This window comes from Poromitra crassiceps (assembly GCF_964638095.1).
Source record: "Poromitra crassiceps genome assembly, chromosome: 10".
NCBI classification, from domain to species: Eukaryota; Metazoa; Chordata; class Actinopteri; order Beryciformes; family Melamphaidae; genus Poromitra; species Poromitra crassiceps.
The window spans coordinates 42,140,991-42,164,287 of NC_139631.1; the positions used below are offsets into that span (position 1 = coordinate 42,140,991).

At 43.6% G+C, this 23,297-nt stretch overlaps 1 protein-coding gene across 1 annotated transcript in view; it reads right to left on the bottom strand.

Moving 5' to 3' along the window:
* LOC310784531 (uncharacterized protein) overlaps positions 1-23,297 on the bottom strand; it is an 88,335-nt gene that overhangs the window by 32,556 nt on the left and 32,482 nt on the right. The window contains exons 7-8 of the mRNA XM_083645514.1: positions 19,736-19,800; positions 9,149-9,380 (exon numbers count right to left, since the gene is read on the bottom strand). Coding sequence (XP_083501640.1) covers positions 9,149-9,380; positions 19,736-19,800 — 297 coding nt within the window. The remainder of the gene's footprint in view (positions 1-9,148; positions 9,381-19,735; positions 19,801-23,297) is intronic.

The following is a 23,297-nucleotide window of genomic DNA, read 5'->3' on the forward strand; positions in this document are numbered from 1 at the left end:
ACACTGAATGCCAGTCTGCAGACTTCATCCTCCAGTGCTGTTCGCCTCAGGACTTGAAGGCCTAACGTTGTACCATGGACTGTATACATTCTGTGCTAATAATGCTAGCATGCTAACATCCTTTTCACACACACACACTGAATATACCGAAATGCTAGATTTGATCATGGACTTAACGCTAATGTTAATCAAAAACGGCCGCAGTCATAACGGTAAGGTGTGTTTGACCTAATTGAAATATTAACGTTAATGCCCTCACATTTCAGCGTGGTTACAGATAAACCTATTTAACGCTAGCTAGCTACAGTAGATTTTTGGAGTCGTTAATGTGAATGTCATGACGTAGTGAGCGTAGTATTATACTGTATATTATACATAATCCAGATGTAACCTAGCTATAGCTAGACGTTAAGAGGTTAGCGTGAATGCGACTGAGACCTGACATTACTGGCTTGATATCATATTCCAGATGCAACCTAGCTAGATAAGCTCCACACTGCTGTATGAGTAGCTACAATCAAATGTATCAAGCCTTGATATCATATTCCAGATCCAACCTAGCTAGCTAGATGTTAAGAGGTAGGAATATACCGAAATGCTAGACTTGATCGTGGACTTAATGTTAATCAAAAACGGCCACACTCATAACGTTAAGGTGTGTTTGACCTAGCTAGAAATATTAACGTTAATGCCCTCACATTTCAGCGTGGTTACAGATAAACCTATTTAACGCTAGCTAGCTACATTACTGGCTTGATATCATATTCCAGATGCAACCTAGCTAGATAAGCTCCACACGGCTGTATGAGTAGCTACAATCAAATGTATCAAGCCTTGATATCATATTCCAGATCCAACCTAGCTAGCTAGATGTTAAGAGGTAGGAATATACCGAAATGCTAGACTTGATCGTGGACTTAATGTTAATCAAAAACGGCCACACTCATAACGTTAAGGTGTGTTTGACCTAGCTAGAAATATTAACGTTAATGCCCTCACATTTCAGCGTGGTTACAGATAAACCTATTTAACGCTAGCTAGCTACATTACTGGCTTGATATCATATTCCAGATGCAACCTAGCTAGATAAGCTCCACACGGCTGTATGAGTAGCTACAATCAAATGTATCAAGCCTTGATATCATATTCCAACGTGAATTCAGCTGAGGGGTTCGCTCCAGAACGAGACTGTTGCGTTCAATATTTGTACACGTTACTGTGCAGTAGTTAGTGCAGGCTAGTTAATTGTTGGAAGTAAGGTTTTTGAATTCTGTATATTATACATAATCCAGATGTAACCTAGCTATAGCTAGACGCGTGAATGCGACTGAGACCTGACATTACTGAAGTGAATACAAGTGACCTATATTTTTCAATCCTGTCTTTGAATAAAAGTTGTACATTGTGTTATACTTGAAAACCATGTCTTTGCTCCCTTATGTGTTCACAATTACAACAAATCTGTATGGTTTATCTGTTGGCATTAAACCGTGGTATTTCCTTGGGTGATATTCCATATTTGTCATTAAACCTAGCTGTTCACATAAATTTGCAATGATGATCGACCACGTGAGATATCACAAGTAGCCTACTTTTATTAAAAAATAAAATGCAAAGAGAGGTTTCCTTCTCTAACTATTGGTGCGTTCACAAAATATTTACACGAGATTTTTTTTATAAATAATAATCAATAACGTGGATAATGATGACATCTGCAGCTGCTGGACGAGAGACAGAAGAAACTACGAACGAAGATTGGAGCAGAGGACATGACTACAGAGAAACTTAACCGACCAGCACTCTGCTTCAATCAATGAATGCTTATAAATAAACCATACACATGAGAATTACCGTTAACGTTACAGCATTTAATAACATAAATATGGTGATATCTGGTGGTCTGAAATTACTCTCTATCTACAGTAGGGTAACTGGCTCCTATTGTGTCTTATTATTGTAACGTTTGAATCAGCGTTTCATAACTATAATAGCCTAATGTTACTGTAGCCTGGATGACGTTAGCTAATGCTACCCAGCCTTCCAGCGTTTATCTTCCATAATGCATTAAATCATAATCACAATGCGAAGACATTAGCTGATCACCACAGAGCTGCACAGACAAGTTTATCAGATAATTTCGCCGTAAAATGTGTCCAGGTGATCAGCTCTGAAGCCCCGGCTTGTATGGTCCGCTAAAATCCGATTTCGATATAGGTGTTATTTTGATCAACAGACCTAGCATCACATTATTCAGTTTAAGGATCCTTATGTGGAAACATTTTGAGAACCACTGTTTTGAAGTACTATTACTATAGCTATTTTCATTCTCACATGACAATACAACAGAATAGAGTATCAAACAAAAACATTTTTATTCGGTTCCACCATGATTCCCACATTAACATTAACAGCTGTTTTCACTTGAATGTCCTCAACATAGTTGCATAGCCATATAGCTAGCCATATAGCTAGTAGCTAGCTCGGGAGCTATGCTTTAGAGAGGCCAAATGCTAACGGCTAGGTAGTGCTAAGCCGCTGCAGCTGTTACACGTCATTGACAAAGACGCACTCTCTGATTGGCCGATCACGGCAGGACTGATGTTGGCAGTCACGCCGTCACTCATTGGCTGCGGGGTGGCTGCGGGTCTGCGGGAGTCTTTCAACCGCCGCGGAAATCGATTTGAATGGCCCGTTCGCTAGACGATAGTGACTGGGAACTGAGAGAGCAGGTCACGTGGTGGCTGGGTTTACCTAGGCTAGCTTGCTAGCTGGCTGGTTGCAGTATAGTGAAATGGTCCAGAAAAAGAAAATATATAATAACTTTTAGCCCGAAGGTATGGCCGAGTAGCAGTCCAGCCAGCCGACCACCGTTTTGTACGGGGCCTGGCCAAGAGACCATGGTGTGGTGTGAGCCTCCAGCCTGCTAGCTGCTGCTAAGCATCCACAAGGTAAACTGCTATTATACTTATTATATCTATGGGTAAACTAAACTTTATAACTGAGGTGGATTTGATCGCGCACTTGGTGCTCTGCTATGTTGGACTGTTTGAGTGATGCTCATGTTTGTAAGCTAATGCTAGCTCAATTAGCATCATGTGCTAACGTAAACATGCGAGCAAGGTGGCATCGTTGCTATGACTGTAACCGAAATTTGGTGGCGTTAATGTTATAGTGATTAATATAACACAGTGTCGTGTTTTCAAGATTCAAGATTCAAGATTTTTTTATTGTCACTCCGTAGTACAAGTATCACGTGTGAAATTCTTGTGCTGTAGGCTCCGTTACAACATAGTGCAAAAAATTAAAATAAAAGATATATAAATAAAAAACAAGAGGCAACGGGCAATAGAGCAGTAAGACACGCCATAGACAGTGCCGTATTCACTGCTCATAGTGCAAAGGGCATGAACATACTTTAAACATAATTAAACATAATAATATTATGTTAGGTGCAAATAGCGTATACCTAATTAAACATACTATTGAACATTAGTCATACATAATGGTGGCATCTACAGTGCGGTACAGTACGGCTACTACACTATTTGTATATGTTAAGGAGTCTCGTGGCCTGTGAGAAGAAACTGTCCCTCAAGCGATTTGTGCGGGCTCTTGGGACCCTGTATCTCCTCCCTGAGGGTAGCAGGGAGAACAGACTGTTGTGGGGGTGGTTTGTGTCTTTGATGATCTTCAGGGACCTCCTGAGGCACCGCTGGTTGTACAGATCTTGCAGTTCTGGCAGCTCACATCCTGTTACGTGCTGGGCCGCGCGCCTCACCCTTCTTAGCGCCCTGCGGCCTATGGTGGTGCAGTTCCCGTACCAGGTGGTGAAGCAGCCAGTCAGCAGGCTTTCAATGGTGCCTCTGTAGAAGTCCCTGAGGATTTTTGGCCTTAGCCCGAATTTCTTCAGGCGCCTGAGTCCGTGTAGTCGCTGTTGGGCCTTTTTGACAACAGTGGCGGTGTGGTTGGCCCATGTCAGGTCCTGGTGGATATTGACTCCCAGGTACTTGAAGCTGTCTACCCTTTCCACCACTGTGCCGTTGATGGTGATTGGGGGGGGTGTGCCCCCCCCCCCCTTCTGTAGTCTACAATGATCTCCTTGGTCTTGGAGACGTTCAGAGAGAGGTGGTTGTCCTGACACCATTGTTCCAGGGCCTCCACCTCCTTTCTGTAGGCTGTCTCGTCGCTCCTGGAGATCCGCCCCACGACCGCTGTGTCGTCTGCAAACTTCACGATGGTGTTCGAAGTTTGAGTCACCACGCAGTCGTGGGTGTAGTGGTCATACCAGAAGGGGCTGGAGACGCACCCCTGTGGCGCTCCTATGCTGATGGTCAGTGGGGAGGAGGTGAGGTTGCCCACTTTAACCACCTGGCGGCGGTCTGTTAGAAAGTCCAGGATCCAGTCACACATCGCTTTGCTTAGTCCCAGATCCTTGAGTTTGCTTACCAGCCTGGAGGGTACTATGGTGTTGAATGCTGAGCTGTAGTCCACGAACAGCATTCTCACATAAGTGTCCTTCCCCTCCAGGTGGGAGAGGGCGGTGTGGAGCACGTGTGCTACTGCATCTGCTGTGCTCCTGTTAGGGCGGTATGCGAATTGTAGCGGGTCGTGGTCCGGGGGGAGTGTGGGGCAGATCTGTGATATAACCAGCTTTTCGAAGCATTTGCTGGCTATGGGCGTTAGGGCTATTGGGCGCCAGTCATTGAGGCTGGTCACTTTCTGCTGTTTGGGAATGGGGATGATTGTTGCTGTTTTGAAGCAGGGGGGACTTGCCGGAGGGAGAGAGACTGGTTAAAAATATCTGTGAATACGCCTGCCAGCTGGTGTGCGCAGGCCTTGAGGACACGCCCAGGGATGCCATCTGGGCCAGCTGCCTTGCGTGGATTGATACGCGAGAACGAGCGGCGGACTTCATCCTCGGTGATGGTGAGGGGGCGGTCCGGATCTATGGGGAGAGGGGGTGGGGTTTGTGGTTGTGGGTGGGGGCGGGGAGGGTGTGAGTCGGAGGGGGGGTTGTTGGTTAGGTGGGAGTGGGGAGTAGGTGGGGCAGGAAAGGAGTGGGGGGAGGGTGAGGGGGGTTAGTGGTTAGGTGAGGGTGGAGGGGGGGTGGGGGAGGATAGGGTGCAGGGCACTGGGTTAGATAGGGGTGGGGGGTATGTGGGGGGTGGGCGGGGGGCTTGTGGTGGGGCACTGAGGGGTGGGTAAGGGAGGAGGGCACTGGGTTAGATAGGAGTGGAGGGTAGGTTGTGGGGCAGTGGGGGGTGAGGGGAGGAGGGGGAGAGAGGGGGGGAGAGGGAGGGGAGAGGAGGAGGGGTTGTGGGGTGAGGGGGAGCGGAGGGGGAGGGGTGGTGGGGTGGTGAGGGGGGTGGGTTGGGGGGGTGGGCGCTCTGGCAGAGGGGTCGAACCTAGCGTAGAACGCGTTGAGTTCGTCCGGTAGGGTGGGTGACATGCTGGGGTTCTGTCGTTTCACCCCTTTGAAGTCTGTGGCAGCATGGAGTCCCCTCCACAGGTGTCTGGGGTTGTTAGTGTCCAATTTTGACTCCAGCTGCCTTCCATAATCTCTCTGTGCTTTTTTTATAGTGGTTCGGAGGGCATATTGTGCCTGCTTGTATTGTTCTGGTGTACCAGAACTGAAGGCGGTGGTCCTGGCGTGAAGGGCAGACCTGACATCACTGTTGACCCAGGGCTTCTGATTTGGCATTATTTTGATTCTCTTTGTGGGGACTATGTCATCGGTACACTTCCTTATGAAGCATGACACCGTCTCTGCATATTCGCCCAGGTCTCCTGCAGCTTTGAACTCCTCCCATACTACTTGGTCAAAGCAATCCCTCAGGATGTCGTCTGATTGGTCTGACCAGCAGTGGGCGGTTCGGAATGCTGGGGGCTGTTTTTTTAGTTTTTGTTGGTACCTGGGTATGAGTAGGATGGAGGCGTGGTCCGATTTGCCGAAGGGGGGGGGCGGGGTATGGCCTTGTAGCCATGGCGGATATTTGTGTAGCATTGGTCCAGTGTGTTTTTGCCTCGGGTGTGGAAGTGGATGTGCTGGTGAAGCGTGGGCATTCTCCCTCTCAGGTTTGCCCTGTTAAAATCCCCAGTCACCACCAGTGCCATTTCTGGTTGTTTTGACCCTTGTGCGCTGATTGCACGTTGCAACTCTTTCAGTGCGATAGTGATGTTCGCTTGGGGAGGTATATACACACCAATGACGGTGACTGATGTGAATTCCCTGGGGCTCCAGTGCGGCACATTACATACTCCAGGTCTGCTGAGCAGTATTTCCCAATGTTAGTGATGTTTACACACCAGTTTTCATTAATCATTAGACAACCGCCTCCGCCTTTCTTCTTACCGGATCGTTCTGGGTCTCTGTCTCCTCTGAATACACTGAAGCCTGGTATAGTGATGGCATGGTCCGTTGTCTCAGGTGTGAGCCAGGTTTCAGTCAGACACAGACTTTACATCGCGCGGAGGATGCTGGGTAACGGTGGCTTGTTAGCGCGCCTTCTTAGGCGGGCGAGTATTCCTCCTCTCCTTCCACTTTTCCGTTGATGTTTTATAAGTTCAGGAAATTCCGTGAGGTCTCGACACAAGTCCAGGGGTTTCCCACAGAGCACGGCCTGCTATTGATCCGTGATTGGCGAGCTGTGTGATCAATGGACAAGTGACCTGTCAATCATGCCCCAAAACATAGTCTGAATATAGCGATTGAGACCATAAACGCATTATGAAAGTGTTTACTGAGGCCATACCTGCAGGCAAAGAGGACACTTCTGCATTGGCTTCAATTTTGACAAACAGAGCTACGCCCTTGTATGTAACACATTTATGTGTGATGAATGGTTTACACTTTAGATTAGGGGATGCAGAAAGCCTTGTAAATGAATTGTAAATTATTTACACATCATTTACAACAGGTGAGGAACACTTCATTTACTAAAGGTTTATAGATGACACATTTGTATATGTTAACATAACATTTATTAATCATCTATAAATGTATATTCATGTTTTGTGAATGGTTAGTTCATCATTAACTAAAGGCTTATAAATGACTTACGACTGAACGTTATTATAAAGTGTTACCGATAACGTTAAATGGTCCGCCATGTTATGAGCGTCACTTTACATGTATGGTATCTATACAGTTACGTGTGTCTACTAACATTAATAAAATATGATAAAGTAATGCTATTTTCTGATAGTTTGCTAAACTACTACTTGCTATCTGCTAGCATTGGTTGCTAGGTTGCTAACAATTTTTTTCTTCTTGTTGCATGATGCAGAGACTAGATGCCTTGCAGCACATTGCTCCCTCTACCTGTCGGAAGTATTACTGTTCTTATTTATCCGATGTATATCATCGGAATGGGGCTATCATTTAGAAAACGGAGGGCGTGAGAGTAAACTCATTTGGAAAGTGTTTATTTAAGACATAGACCGAGAGATAAGTTGGCTCGTTTCTCATACAGTTGAATGCATGTTCCTGGGGAGTGCTATTAAACTGCACCCCCCACTGGCCATTTGAAAGAATGCAATTTCCACACTATAGGCTTCAAACAGAGGGATGCTGAATTGGGCACTGGTTGCCAGACACTATAATGACAGTTTGAGTCTCCCAACGGCAAAACAAGCAGTTTCAGCGAACGTGGAATGACGGTGCACAAATGCCCGACTGGGATACATTGGTAGTTGTTTGACGATAATGTACTCAACCAATTAAAAAAAATTATGTCACGATGAGTCCCTTAGACACATACAGTGTGGAAAATATGGTCCAGGCTAAAAAAAACGAAATTATCCTTTAAAGGGATAGTTCGGTTTGTTTGAAGTGGGGTCTATGAGCTAGTTGCATACACTAACAAATACTGTAGGTAATAATAAGGAAATTTGGTAAAGCGTTCTGGACGCTGAGCACACCGTGTATCGAGACCCGGCACTCTGAAGCAGCAGCCTCCAGAGCTCTGTCTCTCTAGTTCAGGGGGCCAGGAACTAAATTATTAGTTTTTATTAGTAATTTAGCCACCTAAAACTACGCCCACCTAAACAAATCGATATCAGTGTACATGTACGCTCTATTTTGACAATTTTCAGTGCTTTACTTTACGGTCAAACAGCCCTCTCATTCGGCACTACATTTCCTCCCAACTAACTACCGCATTCCTCCGCTAAACGCCTGCACAGAGCCACGGTGCAGATCAGCTGTTATTTTGGGTTATTTCTCCCGGTTTGTTAGTGAAGACACAACAAATAGAATACACAAAATAAAATATGAGTGATTTTGATAGCGAGGACGATATGCCATTTACCTTGGTGACAAGAGGATTCAATTATGAACCAGAGAGAGTAATATACAGAAGAGGAACTTTTGCACAGAGAGAGTGAACAGGCAGAACGAGAGAGACGGGGAACTGCCATAATATGCTGCCTTACTGAATGTCGGTGTCCTGCAGACCTTTTTCACTATTCCCAGGATAAATTGGGGAAAACGTACCAGACCAGAGGGGCCAGGTGACTTGTTGTCTCTAAAGTAAGTCAGTCTTTTGTCTCTCTTCTAAGCCTTCCTGTTTTGTAACTGGCAAGGATAATCTGACCACCTCCAGCTGATATGTAACGTTATAATATAGACTACAATATTATATAATATAGAGTAATCCAGCACCGCGGCTCTGTGCTCTGTGCAGGCGTTTAGCGGAGGAATACGGTAGGAAATGTAGTGCCAAATGAGAGGGCTGTTTGACGGTAAAGTAAAGCGCTGAAAATTGTCAAAATAGAGCGTACATGTACACTGATATTGATTTGTTTAGGTGGGCGTTGTTTTAGGTGGCTAAATTACGTTTTAGTTCCTGGCCCCCTGTACTAGAGAGACAGAGCTCTGGAAGCTGCTGCTTCAGAGTGACAGGTCTCGATACACTGTGTGCTCAGCGTCCAGAACGCTTTCCCTTTTTCAGTTAGTGTATGGAACTAGCTGATAGGACCCCACTTCAAACAAACCGAACTATCCCTTTAAGTCATAAGCAGAGAAAACAAGAAAGAAAAGATCAGATTTAAAAAATGGATCACCAGATTTTTTTACTCACTTGTCTCTCAGGGCTCTGTACATTTCTGTTTTTCACATGTTTATTTTTTTCATCCCCCCATGACATACCTTCAAGTGATAAACTGTTTTTGAGCTTCTTGAAAACCTTGTTGGTCACCTCCTCCAACTGTTGGGTGTAGGTCTGCACCATCAGATCTACTGTGTCCTGCCTGTCTGCTTTCTCCATTTGTCTCTTTCTAATGGTTGGGAGACCTTCCAGGATGGCATCCTGCTGCAGGAACCACTTGAACTTCTTGAAATCCTCATCTCCCAAATCATCCAGTTCTTCCAAGAGTGCCACCTGTAAAGATACATCTTTTCAACTCAAGGACAATTATGCAATTACATCACTGAGATGATTAAATACTCATCAATACTAGTATTAAGTATTATACAGTGGCGGACTGGCCATCAGGAGGCCTGGGACAATTCCCGGTGGACTCCTCGCTTTATGAGCCCATGGCCACGGCACTTTGAGCCACCTACTTCGGAGTGATACTGATGGTCATGCCAATTTTTTTAATAGCAGCTGGTTATACTGTAGCAGTATTATGTTGTTTCCCCCCCCTTATAGATGCTTTATAGATCTAAAAGTTTCCATTTTACATGCATTTCATCCATCAAAGTTCTGGTTAAAATGTATCAAAGTTTGTTTGTTTTTCAATATTTACATGATCATTATGTAAACAAAACCCTGTGCGTGCATTCTATGTAACAAGCCTCAAACTCAGTGTTGCCACATTGTTTCCATAGACCTGAATTTACTTGGGCGGGTTTGTGTGTGTTTTGGCAGTTTTTGAGCAGTCTTTGGGCTGGAAACCATTAACTGTATCTGGCAACCCGACACACCAAAGATATAACTTATATCAGTTTTGGTCTTGGTAGTTCAAGGTTCAATCAATGCAACTAGCTATTAGCTAATGTGTGGTATATTGACCACATAATGGTTCTACATAATGGTTCTCTACAGTATGATGTGAACTTGTGCTTTTTGGACCTCTGTGAACATGGTCCTGTCCAGGGCATTGAGATAAATAAAATGGAGGAAGCGTGCCTATCTCCTCCCTATGGTGTATTGAAGCCAAAATCTTCTCAGATCACAGAACCAGTGTCTGTGCAGTAGCTCTTTTGGGTCGAAACCTCAGTCTAAATGTAGTAGAAGGGAGGATGGTCCTCCCTTATTTTTTAGAAGAGATGGGGGATTTTATATAATAATATATATTCTTTTTATAAAATATCAATCAAATGTGTTTTTTCTTAGGGTGCCCTCCCCACCCTGATCTCTGCTGTGAAATTCCATTAGCTCATACAAGTTCCAGTATATTTCCAGTTAGCTTGAATCCTTCATAAGAGACAATAATACAACCTTGGTCTACTCACACAAGACAAAATACATGTTAAATGCTTTGACAGTGACACCTGTAGGGCACTGATGGAGCGGCATGCACACAGAGTCTGTGCCAGTGTCTGTCTGTCATGCCCTCAGGGGTACAGTAGAAAAACATCCCCCCCTAGGGCGTTTCATTTCCTTGGTAATTTATCTCATGCTAAATATGATTGGTTGAAAAACACATGCATTTCAGAGGGAAGAGTGAAATACATGTGTTTTTCAACCAATCAGATAGTGAAGCCTAAACCGCCCTCACCAATCACTACCAATCAATTAATTTATTCAACCTAATTGGTTGTTGATTGGATAGATCAGTAAGATTGACATTGTATTGTCCAATGATAAATGAGTCTCTCAACTCTGAATCCAGCTCACTACTAGGAAGTGATGACATCAAAATTCCACTTTGCTGTGATGACCTGACAGTAATATATAGATTTACACGACAGTAGCAGCATATTTTCCCCTTCTTCTTTTTATTTATTTTTTATCAAGCAGTAAGTTAGCTCACAAGCCAGACAGTCATTGCATTGTATTATGCGAGCCAACACGAGTTTAGAGCCGGCGGCGGCGGTACGCACGGACTCGGAGGCTGAAATATCTGCAAAAACTGGGATATATGCAACGTCTCGGCTGCATGCGGTTACACTACAGATGGCATGGATGTGCAAGTAAGTCAATTAAGGGTGTATTCACACCTCTGGGTCGTTTGTTTTGTTTCCGATTCGGGGGCTTAATTGATACAGTTGTTGCATTTGTGCCTTGGTTCGTTTGTGTTCACACAGTCACAAATCAAACGGTCCAAATAGTATTGCCAAGCCTTCTGGATTGGCCAGAGGCCTGTACTACATAGCTAGATTAATGCCTTATCCGAGTAAGTTTGAGTTTGAACCTGGTTTAGCCGTAGCCTATAGCAAGTTAACTTCTAACCTAGTTCAATCACCATGGCAAAAATAGATTGCAGTCAACTGAGAATAGAACAAGAAAAACATTCGTGGCTCTGTAGGCTACATAATTAAATTAAGCCTACTTACCACTTTATGTCTTAACAGCTGAACGATGCGTGGAGAAATATGATCACTATTAATCACCGCAGCGCATATCATAAACGGAGCCTTAAATGGAGTGAGGGTGATATTCTCCTACATGCCAGAAAAGCCTATACATATAATATAGATATGGGATAAATATGGAATAGCCCCAATACTAAATATGCAGGCTACTCTTGCATGTTTCAGCTGGAACTGTGTCCTGTAGGCTGTATGCCAATATATGAGCAAAAATAGGCTAGTTTTTATCAATGAATCGTCTCAATTCAGTTCAGCAGTTTTCTCTTTTATATTAGGCTATCATTATTTTATATATGAATTATTCGATCAGTGCAACCACACACATAATGAGTGATAGAGATCATTATTCATTGAGCATGCGTTTCTAAATCTATGGTCTAAATAGGCTTACAGATTGTGGAAATTTATAGACTGAGATTACACATTTACACTTGCAAAAAGCTGCTGTAGGAGACAGAAATCGCTGATCAAAGTAAATCAAATGACTGATGTGAATACAAGCGGCAGCTTTAGACAGTCCTTCAGCAGACTATATCCAACGCGGATTTTCATTCTGACATAGGCTACATTAAATATCCGCTAAAAACTCTGATCACACTGCGCTCATTGAATGAGGAAATGGGTGTGCCTGCCCGTGGATCAACTCAGCTGTTCATAATGTGATTGGCTAGCGCACCTCTTTCGCGTGGACGCGCGCCTGTGCACGAGCGAAAAACGTGCGCGTGCACCGGCAGATCCCAGATAAATCCAGCTTCAGTTATCGAGTAGAAAACCAGCATCGTAGTATCGTTAAACTAGATAGCTTTGATCCTGTTCAGTCAAACCAGATCAAAGTGACAGATCGCGGATCTGTTAAGATAGCTTCGTAGTATAGGGCTGGAGACACTCTGGTAGGCTAATAGCCTCCCGGGATGGAAAAAATAATTCCCAGAGATTTTATATGATTATAATAATGCGTTTTGTTAGACCTACATTGTAGGCTTCGTCAGGCGTGCGTGTGCGAGGAGAGAGAGAGAAAGAAAGAGGGATGGATTGGGAGAGAGTGAGAAAGTTATTTATTTATTTATTTATTTATTTATTTATTTATTTATTTATTTATTTAGCTATTTAGGCTATTTGGAGATAGAAGATCAAAGAGCCTCGCAACTTCTGCTATATATCACTTCAGAGGATTATGCATATGAACACCTCTCCTGTCAGGAATAAAATATTAATAAATAATTGAATAATAGCCTATGGACATTTCAAGGAAGACATGCAATCAGTCTGATTGAACCAGACAATCTTATCACAAAGAAGGCTAGCTCTGATTACCACGACTTGTTATTTAATGGAGACCAGAGGTAAGATGATCGAGTTCAAACTGCTTATGATGCACAGTTTTTAAACGATAGAAATGCTCGTTCTTCAGGCCATTACGCACAGCGCAGCTGACTATGGCAGCTATTTTATCCAATAATGCGCACTGTTTCCTGCTTTGTGTCGGATCGAGGTCGGATCACGTTCTCATCACAAACGAACCGCACCAGAGTTTGTTTGGAAGTGGACCGAGACCACCCTTTCTTGGCGATCTCGGTCCGCTTGTTTTGTCCCGCATCCGAGTGCCATTGCTGTGTTCACACTCCCCCAAACGAACTGCGCCAAGGGGGAAAATGCTCTCTGTTTCGGAACAACTGCTCCAAACGAGATAGGTGTGAATACACCCTAAGGGCGGGTTCACACCAGCCTTGTTTATTCCGGTCTATCGGACCTTTCCCCTTTAGTACGATCCGTAGGGTCGGTGTGAACGCTCCTACTCGAACTCTGGTGCGGACTAAAAACCGCGCTCTGGTTCGCCTGTGAGAGGTGGTCTCGGTCCGCTCTCAAGCGAACTCTGGAGCGGCCCATTTCTGGTGTGAACCCCACCCGGACTAGGCAGAGGAAGCACGTGATTTTTTGGGTTGATTTTTTGAGTTATTTCCTGTTTTGGAAGCTACCACGGAAGAAGAAGCTGCTTGCTAGACTTAAACAAGTTGTGGTAAGATTGCATTACAGCCAGCCGTCTTCTCTGATGAGCGCGTCTGATAGCAGAGCGTCTCCCACGATATGCATACATCATTAAATTATTGAATGCCCGCATTCTGATCAGACGTTCATGTTCTCGTTCCGCCAAAGACTGTTGATATTCCTGCCAGATCAAAAGCAACAGCAAAATAACCCGCCGAGGATGCTCCATGATGCTGATGGCGATGACAGCAGCAACGCTAGACCATTGACTGTAGATTCCCGCTAGACAGATGACTAGTGGGAGGGTTTGTTTACTTTTGCCCCGACAAATTGTATGGCCAATAACAGAACGAGATTTCTGCCCACGTGACTTTCGTTCGCGTGGACAGGACTATTGGATTTTGGCCTTGTGAAAGCAAACCGAACCAGCTGAAAAATGAAACAATGTATCATCCTCTTCTCTGGCCCGAACCAAGGCCCCGTCTTTCTGGTGTGAACCCGACCTGTTCAAGTTATCCGGGCCTTCTAGTAAATTCGGCGTGCAAATGGTCCACCAAGCAGCAATTTTTTTTTCGTATTAACACGTTAAGTGCCAGAGCCGAGTTTACTCGTCTTACATAATCCAACGCTTGAGTGCCAGAGCCGAGTTTACTCGTCTTACATAAAAAAAAATTTTTTTTGACGGTGGGACATCAATCAACAACTTTTACATCTTCGAGATCACTATTGGAGCAAGATAATGTGTATAATCTATTTTACCGACCCACTAAGTGTTGACAGTGCTCCCCCAGACGACCGAAATCAAAGAAAAAACTGCCGCGGGAGCAAGCCGTTCAAGGAAATGGCGAGGCGATTTTACAGTAATCCATTCAAGACTTGTCTTGCCTGAGAGCGGCCGCGCACCGGCAGCAGCACACAGAGAGCGGAGAGCGATTTGCAAAATAGATTATAGGTGAAACACACTTTGAAACACCTCAGAAAGGCCAGAATCAACATCTGCCCATCGCCCACGCATTCCCCGGCCCATCTTGACTCGCACAAGGAGCGTCCGCACGCAGGCAAGCAGGCAGGCAGGCACGCTGGCAGGCAGGCAGGCAGCAGCAACGCGCTTCTGACACGCCCGCTGTACAGCCAGGAGGAAGGAGGAGAAGACACACGGAGGGAGGAGTTTGAATGAGAGGGGTGTTTCCTGTTGTTATGGAGGAAATTACTGTTCAAAACTATTGTTTAGAATGTCTGACGGTCTTACTGATGCCAAAAATGAATGGTTAAAGTGACTGTTTCACAAAAAGCCATTTATCTCTGAATAAATTTCCAGACGCTGAAACCATGCTGTACTCAACGGCTAATATCTACATAACTACTAACTCTGCAAACTAACTCTTTTAGACAGAGAAAGCACACATTCTATTAGTTATTTTTAGATGATTGGTGTTCATGAATTCTTAACAGAAAATAATCCACGGCTGTTGTAAAATGAGCCAGAATCGTCAAAAACACCCCTGGCACAACTTACCCACAGGATTGAAAACATGGCTGGCACTCAATGTGTTAATATGTTTCATGCTGCATAGCCTGTCATTTTGCAAATAAAAACGGCGACCTTAAACTTTAGCCGGTAAAACCACGGCTGACAGGGAGCTCATTTTTAAAGCTATAGTGATGATCTTTATACCATATGCAAGTAGAAGAAACAAGGAATCGATTGGGATCAACCTAGCATGTTGGGAAGGGGGGTAAATAACGCTTCAAAGTTGATGGTAACCCTCCATGCAATTGAATGGAACTAAACGAGTATGTTGGTAGTTGAGTGATGACAGTAGCTGATAGTCACTCCCCCTGTCTTTACGACAGCTACTGTCACCAGTACAGTAGTGGAGTGGGTTAGATTTATTTATTTATCAAACCTTTTACTGACAAACTAACTGTAAATAGCTTACTTTATTTTGAGGTGCATTGCATTGCTCAGCCAGAAATTATTCCCAGATCAACTCTGTTTCTCCTGGGCCTAAAATGCACCAGATGACAGCTGTTTAATCCATCTTATTTGTTTGTTTAAATAATGCAGATGGTTTAATCAATCTGCATTGAAAATGTGCAAAAATTCACCAGCTTCTCACAGCAGTTGTAACCTATAAACCAGTGGTTTTCAAAGGGGGGTCCCCAGCAAAAAGGGGGATAATCTATTTTCACTATAATTCCATCCATAATTAACACAATCTAAGCTAGTGTAGAAGTGAGTAACTAAGCTAATAATAACCATAACAGCACAAATAATTGACAAAACTCTCGAAATAAATATACAGTATTTACTCTGACAAATGAAATAATGAGAAAAGGAACAATTATTGATGGTTAAAACTGAATAATGACATCACAACAGTCTAATCCTAATGCTAAATTAAACTGAGATATTCCTCTAAATCTGTCTTAAAACTGCAAAAGAAAAGAAAAAAATGCAAGGGAGAGTAACCTAGCTGCCACTGTTTAATTCCTTTTCGAGGAAAAGTTGGTTTAACAGATGAAATCTAACCTTGACGCTTTAGGCTACGTTGTTTATTGCTATAGTCAGTGGGTAGGGCAGCCAAGCCAAGCGCTGCCTCTGAGTTTGGGGATTACTAACGTTAGGCCAGTGCGTTAGGCTGCCTGGCCTCTTCTTCTATCTCTCTATATCCTTACAACAGCTAAGAGAGGAGCTTGTGAAGAACGAACATCCCCACAGTCAAAGGACTTCCCTGAGATATCCATTAGGGCTGGGCAATATAATCGATACGGCAATATATCGCAATATTTTATTTCCCGATACTGTATCGATACTTGGACGCCAAGCTTTTTTTTGCAGGCCATGCCATGCCAGGCCTCTGCATCTGGTGATTCCCACCCCTAATCGATACTGTATCGATATTTCCCATGTCGATGCGTTCAGTAACACTCAAAACAGTAGTTTTGACTAAATTTGTCCACTAACTTATCAGTATAAAGTGATGTACATATTATTACACTACCTGGGTGGTACACAGTGTGTTGTATCTTTAGCTTTATTCTTACATTTTGAGTAAATTCTGTAGAATATCGCAATATATCGCAATATGTATCGCATCGCAATATATCGTGATACAATCGTATTGTGACCCAAGTATCGTGATACGTATCGTATCGTGAGATCCTTGCCAATACCCAGCCCTAATATCCATATAAAAACGTTTATGCTTGAATATCAAAACTAAAACCTCCAGTGTCTGTTTGCAAAAGCTAATGGTAACCTGTTAGCGATTAGCTAATGGCTGGTGGTTGTGTACACTTGTGTAGGCCCCATCTTATACCCGGGAGGTAACGTTATAAAACACATTTCCTAGCATACGTAGGCAGTTGGACAACTTGGTAAGTTCTGAAAATATGTGTCTATTGCGTTATTCCAGCTATCGTTATCGGTTGTTAGGTTATAGTAATGTTATGCTGACAAATAATGCGAAACAGCCGGCTAACACAAGCGGCTAATGCAAGCCTGCTTCTGTTAAAACCATTGTGTATTAAGATAACCGATAACGTAGCGGGAGTAACTAATAAAACACATTTTCTGAACTTACTAGGCTACTTCAGTCCCCAACCAATGTTACTTCCTCACGCACCTTTCTCAAAACAATGTCCTTTTTTATTGCGGTCCATCGATATCTCTGGTAGATAACAGATCAAGCAGTGTTCTTCTTCTTCTGTTTTACCAAGCAGTGTCTTGTCTATGTAAAACTAGATCTATAAATGAAGAGCCTGTCCAGCCAATGATGGCTTGAGACTGGCTGCCACAGCTGTCAATCATCCCTTTTATCGTCAAATAACTAATTAAAAACTAAAGTGATACAAAACACCTTTGGAAAAAAATTATCTGACGTGTACTGTGATTGTTTCGGTTGTCCATTTCCCCATCTACTAACATGGGGGAGGCGGGCCTTGTGACCTATACTGGGTACAGCCACCAGAGTGGCGATCCAACATGCAGCGGCTTCACTAAAGGGGACCAGATCCTCCGTCCATCTTATTTATGTCAATGGTCCAGGGTTGAAAGCACGCATGCACAGTGATCTGTATTGAGCAAGATGGCCAAGTAAACAAATGAACGCTAAACCTGTGTCAGCCTGGTTAAAGATGAGGTGAACCCAAAAATGTATTCTTTATCATTTTAGTTCACATACCTGGGTATTCAGTGCACCTATTTAATAATGTATGCAAATAAAATCACAAACATTTTTGTTTTTTGTTTTTCATGCCTTTTCACATCAAAAGTTTATGTTTCAAGATTTCATTACTATCTCCGCCAGGAGATCATGTTTTCGGCCGCGTCTGTGCATCTGTCTGTGCATCTGTCGGTCTGTCTGTGTTCCTCTAGCTTTGCCTTCGCGTATCTCGAGAACTGTTGGTCGGATCGACTTCACACTTTGGGAGTGTGCTAAGGAGTACGTGAGTGCAGTGACCTGTTTTCGTGCAATTCAGCATAGCGCCACCTACTGGCAACAAAAATTTTTTAATCTCAACAACTTATCTCAACAAGCGTTTGTCCGATCGACTTCAAATTTGGGGAGTGCGCTGATGGGAACTCGACACAGTGACCTGTTTTTGTGCAATTCGGCACAGCGCCACCTACTGGCAACACAAAAAGTGGTTTATCTTGAGAACCGTTCATCCAACTGACTTCAAACTTGGGGAGTGTGCTGCTGGGAACTCAACGTACTTGCTGAATTTATTGCAATTTGACAGTGCCACCTACTGGCAACACAAAAAGCAGATTATCTCGACAAACATTCATCCGATTGACTTGAAACTTTAGGAGTGCGCTGCTCAGAACCGCATGGAGTGCGGTGTTATTATATATAATCATATATATAAGATAATATATAATACATATATAATCATATAATCAATATATGATTTACAATAGCATCTCAGTATGACAACACTCACTAACACATTGCATTCAGGCGATGTCTCATCACTCACATGTTCTATGGGTCAGCTTGGGGGAAAATGCGGTCCTGGCGGAGAGCTGCACTCCACCGAGTGCAGTAATTTTATTTATTTATCCTGGTTGCTGCTCCACCCTCTGCCGATCTGGGGAGAGCCGAAGCTGGCTCCATGCTTCCTCCGAGACATGGGCAGCTAGCCAGCCGCTTCTTTTCACCTGACAGGGGAAGCTTCACCGGTAGGACATAACACGTGGGAGGTTCATGGGGCTATTCCAACCAGTTCCCCTCCCTCCAAACAGGCGCCCCTAACAACCAGAGGAGGCACCACCACATTAGCAACCAGGATATTGCATGTTTTGGTGAGGAGTTCCCTATATGAAGGAAACCCCCAGGGGGCATGGGGAGAACATGCAAACTCCACACAGAAAGGCGCTTTTGACGACCCCACCCGGGCGGTGGGCACTCGAGGACATGCGGACGGGCACGCATTCCTTCAGCGTACAGGGAGAAAGGCAGGAAGTGACATTCACTTTGGCTCTCTATGGGCAATTATCGAGGTAAGAACAGAGCAATAAAAAGAACAATAAGAGCGTCGTTAACTCCCGCAGGTGTGAACAACGCTCACTGTACGTTCCTGTATTTGAAGGCTGCGCTCAGGTCACCATCCACCAAAATATGAGCTTGTTCAATGAACGGCGCTCTTTTAGCGCATTCATGCACAACACTCGCTAGCAAGCTAACTGCACTGTAAATTCACGTTAAAAGCTAGTGTTAGCTGGCCAACAGTGAAGCAGCATGGGTCTGACACTCACCCAACTCAGTGTAATAGTTCCACATCCCAAGATGTTTTAGCTGTTTTTGCGTATGACCATTGACACCAACTCCACCCAGAAATGGCTCGCGTGTTTTGCGTCATCAATCAGTTTTGGAAATATACAGATGAGTCTAAACTCATCTAAACTTGCAGAAGGGGGCTTTTGTTAAGACCAAAGAAAAAAAAAACATTTAAATGACAACAACAAAAATTACCGCTGTGGCAGTACTGCAGCAGCACTGCGAAAACAAATAAGCAACACCTGTAAAGCATTATCGGAATTCTCCGATCTCATGTTTAGGCTGAATATCGGCCGATTCCGATCGCTGGCTGATCGATCAGATCATAATTATTGAAATTTCAATATTAATTGTTCATATCAATTAAAATACAATATTAAAAATATTGATCATGATACTATATAGTTATACGTATTCATACAGATGTCAATGGAGTGGGGATGGTGCAGGCTGCAGGATGGTCCATTTTCTTGTCCCGGTCCGTCCCTGATTATAGATATGGAAGTCAAAAGTATTTTGTCAGTCAGATCACAAAATGTAATTGATAATGTATTGGTAATATTTGTTCAATTGTCTGATCATATATTCTCCTACACGTACAAACACACAGTATACTATGTCCTGGCTGTAACTCTTTCCAGCACCGTGGTGCCAGTAACTGGAATAAGCCACCTGACATGAACATCACATGTTAAATGTATAATGATAAACCACGCCCCAAGCTCATTTGATTGGTCGCTGCAACGGCTTCTTCCTGAAAACGTGCGGCAAGTAAAAAAGATGTGGTTGAGATTAGGGTTAGGGTTTTCTTATTTAACCACAACCATACCCAAACCCTAGTCTGACTGGGTTGAAGCAAGCAGCATGTTGGACTTAGCTGTCCCATTGGTACCGACCATTTCAGTCGGTGCCGGATGGAAATCCCATTCCGCTCCCTGCAAGCTCTGCAATTGGCTCCGACCCGCTCTGACTGTGGCTGCGACCGGATTTCCTTTCTACGCCCCCGTGTCGAATCTGTATGCCTCTGCTGCTGTACGTGTCAAATCTGGCGAGCTCAAATGCCTGCACCACTGCCTCCCATGAGCACAAAAACAATAACAGCAGCAGCGCTATCCGCTAACTTGTTGCTACACGCTAGCCTGCACAGTACGTTTGGTGGATGGCTGTAGAGAGTATTTTTCCCCTCTAGTCCACAGTGAAAGCGTCCCCAGCCAAACTCTCTCAGTCTCTTTGCTGGGAGAGTCTGGCAAGCAAGACTAACCAAACCCTAACCCTAACCAAATGGTTGTACTTGCCTAATCGTAATGTCTTAAAATAAGAAAAATGCTTGTTAAAAACATGTGTGGTTTGACCAGGAATTGAACCCCACTCATCAGATTGGAAGGCAAGGGCCTTAGTGCACGTTCACACCATACGCCAAAGCCACACCAAAGCAACACCAAAGCCACGCAGTTTCAATTCAGCATCCTTGTTAATAGGCGAGTCCGTTCACGCCGGCCGCACGCCACGCCATGCTCATGCTACGCCAAAGCCACGCTGATCCGATAGTTTCACCTTCTGTTCTATTTTCCAAGTGTGCCGCATGCTGATCCCCAGCTGCCAGGCAGGCAGTCAATGCAATTTGTGAGGGGCGGGAGGGGCCGGAGCAGCAGCTCCGAGTCGGCCGCTGAGGAAAAGAGAGTGTTTCTGGTGTGACCGCTTTGGCATCACATCAGCTTGAGCAGGCACGTGCACAGAACATTAGAGGGGCAGGGGCTCAAATTCATAAAAGGGCACTACAGCCGCCGTCCGGAGGGCGGCGGCGGAAATTTGAGGCAATTTGAAGGCCAATTTAGGGGTATAACTCATTTTAAATATTCCGATTTTAACCAGATTTAGAGGAATATCTCATTTTAGGATGAGACTTGTCACGGAAAAATAACTCCATAACTGAATAATATTAGTATATAAAAGTTGCATGCTGTTGCAATACTGTTGTGAAATCATTTAAGCATCAATATTTATTTGCTCCTTTTCTCCCTTTAGGTTGTTGTACTACAACAGATAGCAACACAGGCAGAAACATTGAACGATACTGAGTGAGGCTTGTAATATACCATGCATTTTAACCATAATTCTAAAAAGCAAGACAGAAAATTTAGATAAGGTGTATTAGAATTTTTTTTATTTTTTGCTGATTCAACAACACAACATCCCTTTCCAATAGTGTAAAGTAAAAAATATTTTCAAGAGCAACAATTCTGCATTTGTTCCCTATATTTTGGTTATTTATTTATTGGGTGGTTTATTTATTTATGTATTTATTTATTCATTCATTTTTGGGTTCATTTTTGGGTTGGTGCCTTCAGGGGCAGTTTAGAAAAACACTGCTCCATGCAGAGGCCTATTACAAATGGTGCATTCAAGGCCAAGAGAGCTCGGAAAAGGCATTTCTCTTTGAATGCTGCCTTCAGTGACGGCATGGAAAGGGCAATTTCCATACAAAGCACCATTAGAAATGCATTCATGGTCAGGAAAGGGCACTTCTTATTTAATTTTTTCATGTGTCTGAGCTGTTTGTTTTGTTCATGTGTTGTTGGAATGAAAATGAAAAATGTATTATAATAAAAAAATAAAAAAATAAAAATAAAAAAAAGGGCACTTTTTACAGACTGAAAAAAAGGCAGGGGCTCAAGCCCCCTTTCATGTCTATGTGTGCACGTGCCTGAGCTTGAGTCTGCTTCAAGCTTCAGTTCGGCATGGCTTTAGCGCAGCGTTTCTCAAACAGTGGTCCGTGGACCACTGGTGGTCCGCCGGCGCCCCCTAGTTGTCCGCGAGTAGATTTATATTTGTTTCCTTATTCTTTTTTACCTCCCACTATCCAATCAGAGAAGTTTTTACATTTTCTGTGAAACTCAAGGTCAGATCACATTGCCTATAAAGGACTATGTATTTTTTCACCCCGAATCCAACACCACCACCCTTGACTCTCTACGTCTTACGGTTGTGGAGATACGTCCACTCTGCCTGCAGGGCTACAGGAGAGAGACAGAGTACAGCGGGTGGTTGGGAGTTCCAAGTTAGTGACCAAACACTCTATTTCAGTAATTGCTGTCAGAATGTAGAGCCATTTAACACTTATTTGAACACAAAAACATCACTGAATGCAACTTGAAGATGGCAAAAGATAGCCTATTTGACTTTGGCAACATTGTGCATTTATTGAACTTGAAAAAACTTTCTTTGAACTTTGAATTTACTTTGAATATTTGAAATAAATAAACAGGAGAAATAAATGTTAAAAAAAAAGTTAAATGGACTAACTAAAATAAATTACATATATATTTTTTATATCGGTTATCTTGTTTTCATAATTGTGGGAAGCCAAAAATTTTATTAATTGTACTGCTATTTGTCTTTTAATTAGCCTGTAATTTGTAATTTATAGTTGAAGTAGGCCTATTGTTTTTGGGGATGTTTTGGGAGTTAGGTGGTCCCCGAGTTTTTTTTTCATTGGTTTAAGTGGTCCTTGGTCTGAAAAAGTTTGAAAAACACTGCCTTAGCGTATGCTGTGTTCGGCCACTTACCCATTAAGCCACAAGCTGAGCTGAACTCCCCCCCCCCAACCCTAATCTCAATTTTTTTTGCCACACGTTTTCAAGAAGAAGCAGTTGCGGCAACCAATCAGATGAGTTCGGGACGTGGGCATCCCGCTTTTCACCTAGGAATAAAAATCTTGCGTCCTGCAGGAGTCGGGTGAGCAGGGTCATCAGCGAGGCTGACTGAGTGCACCTGGGCCCGGTGGACTCCTCGGACTTCAGAAGCCTTTCAGTCACTCTCTCACTCCTCACCTAGCCACACCTCTTTTGTTCTGTTGTTTTGGTTTGGTGTAGTGTTGTTTAGTTACTTTGCCATAGTTTATTTAAATAATAATAGCAGTACATCACATAGGAGTCATTTGTATAAATTAACAAAGTTCTCATCACAGTCAAAGCATTTTCCTG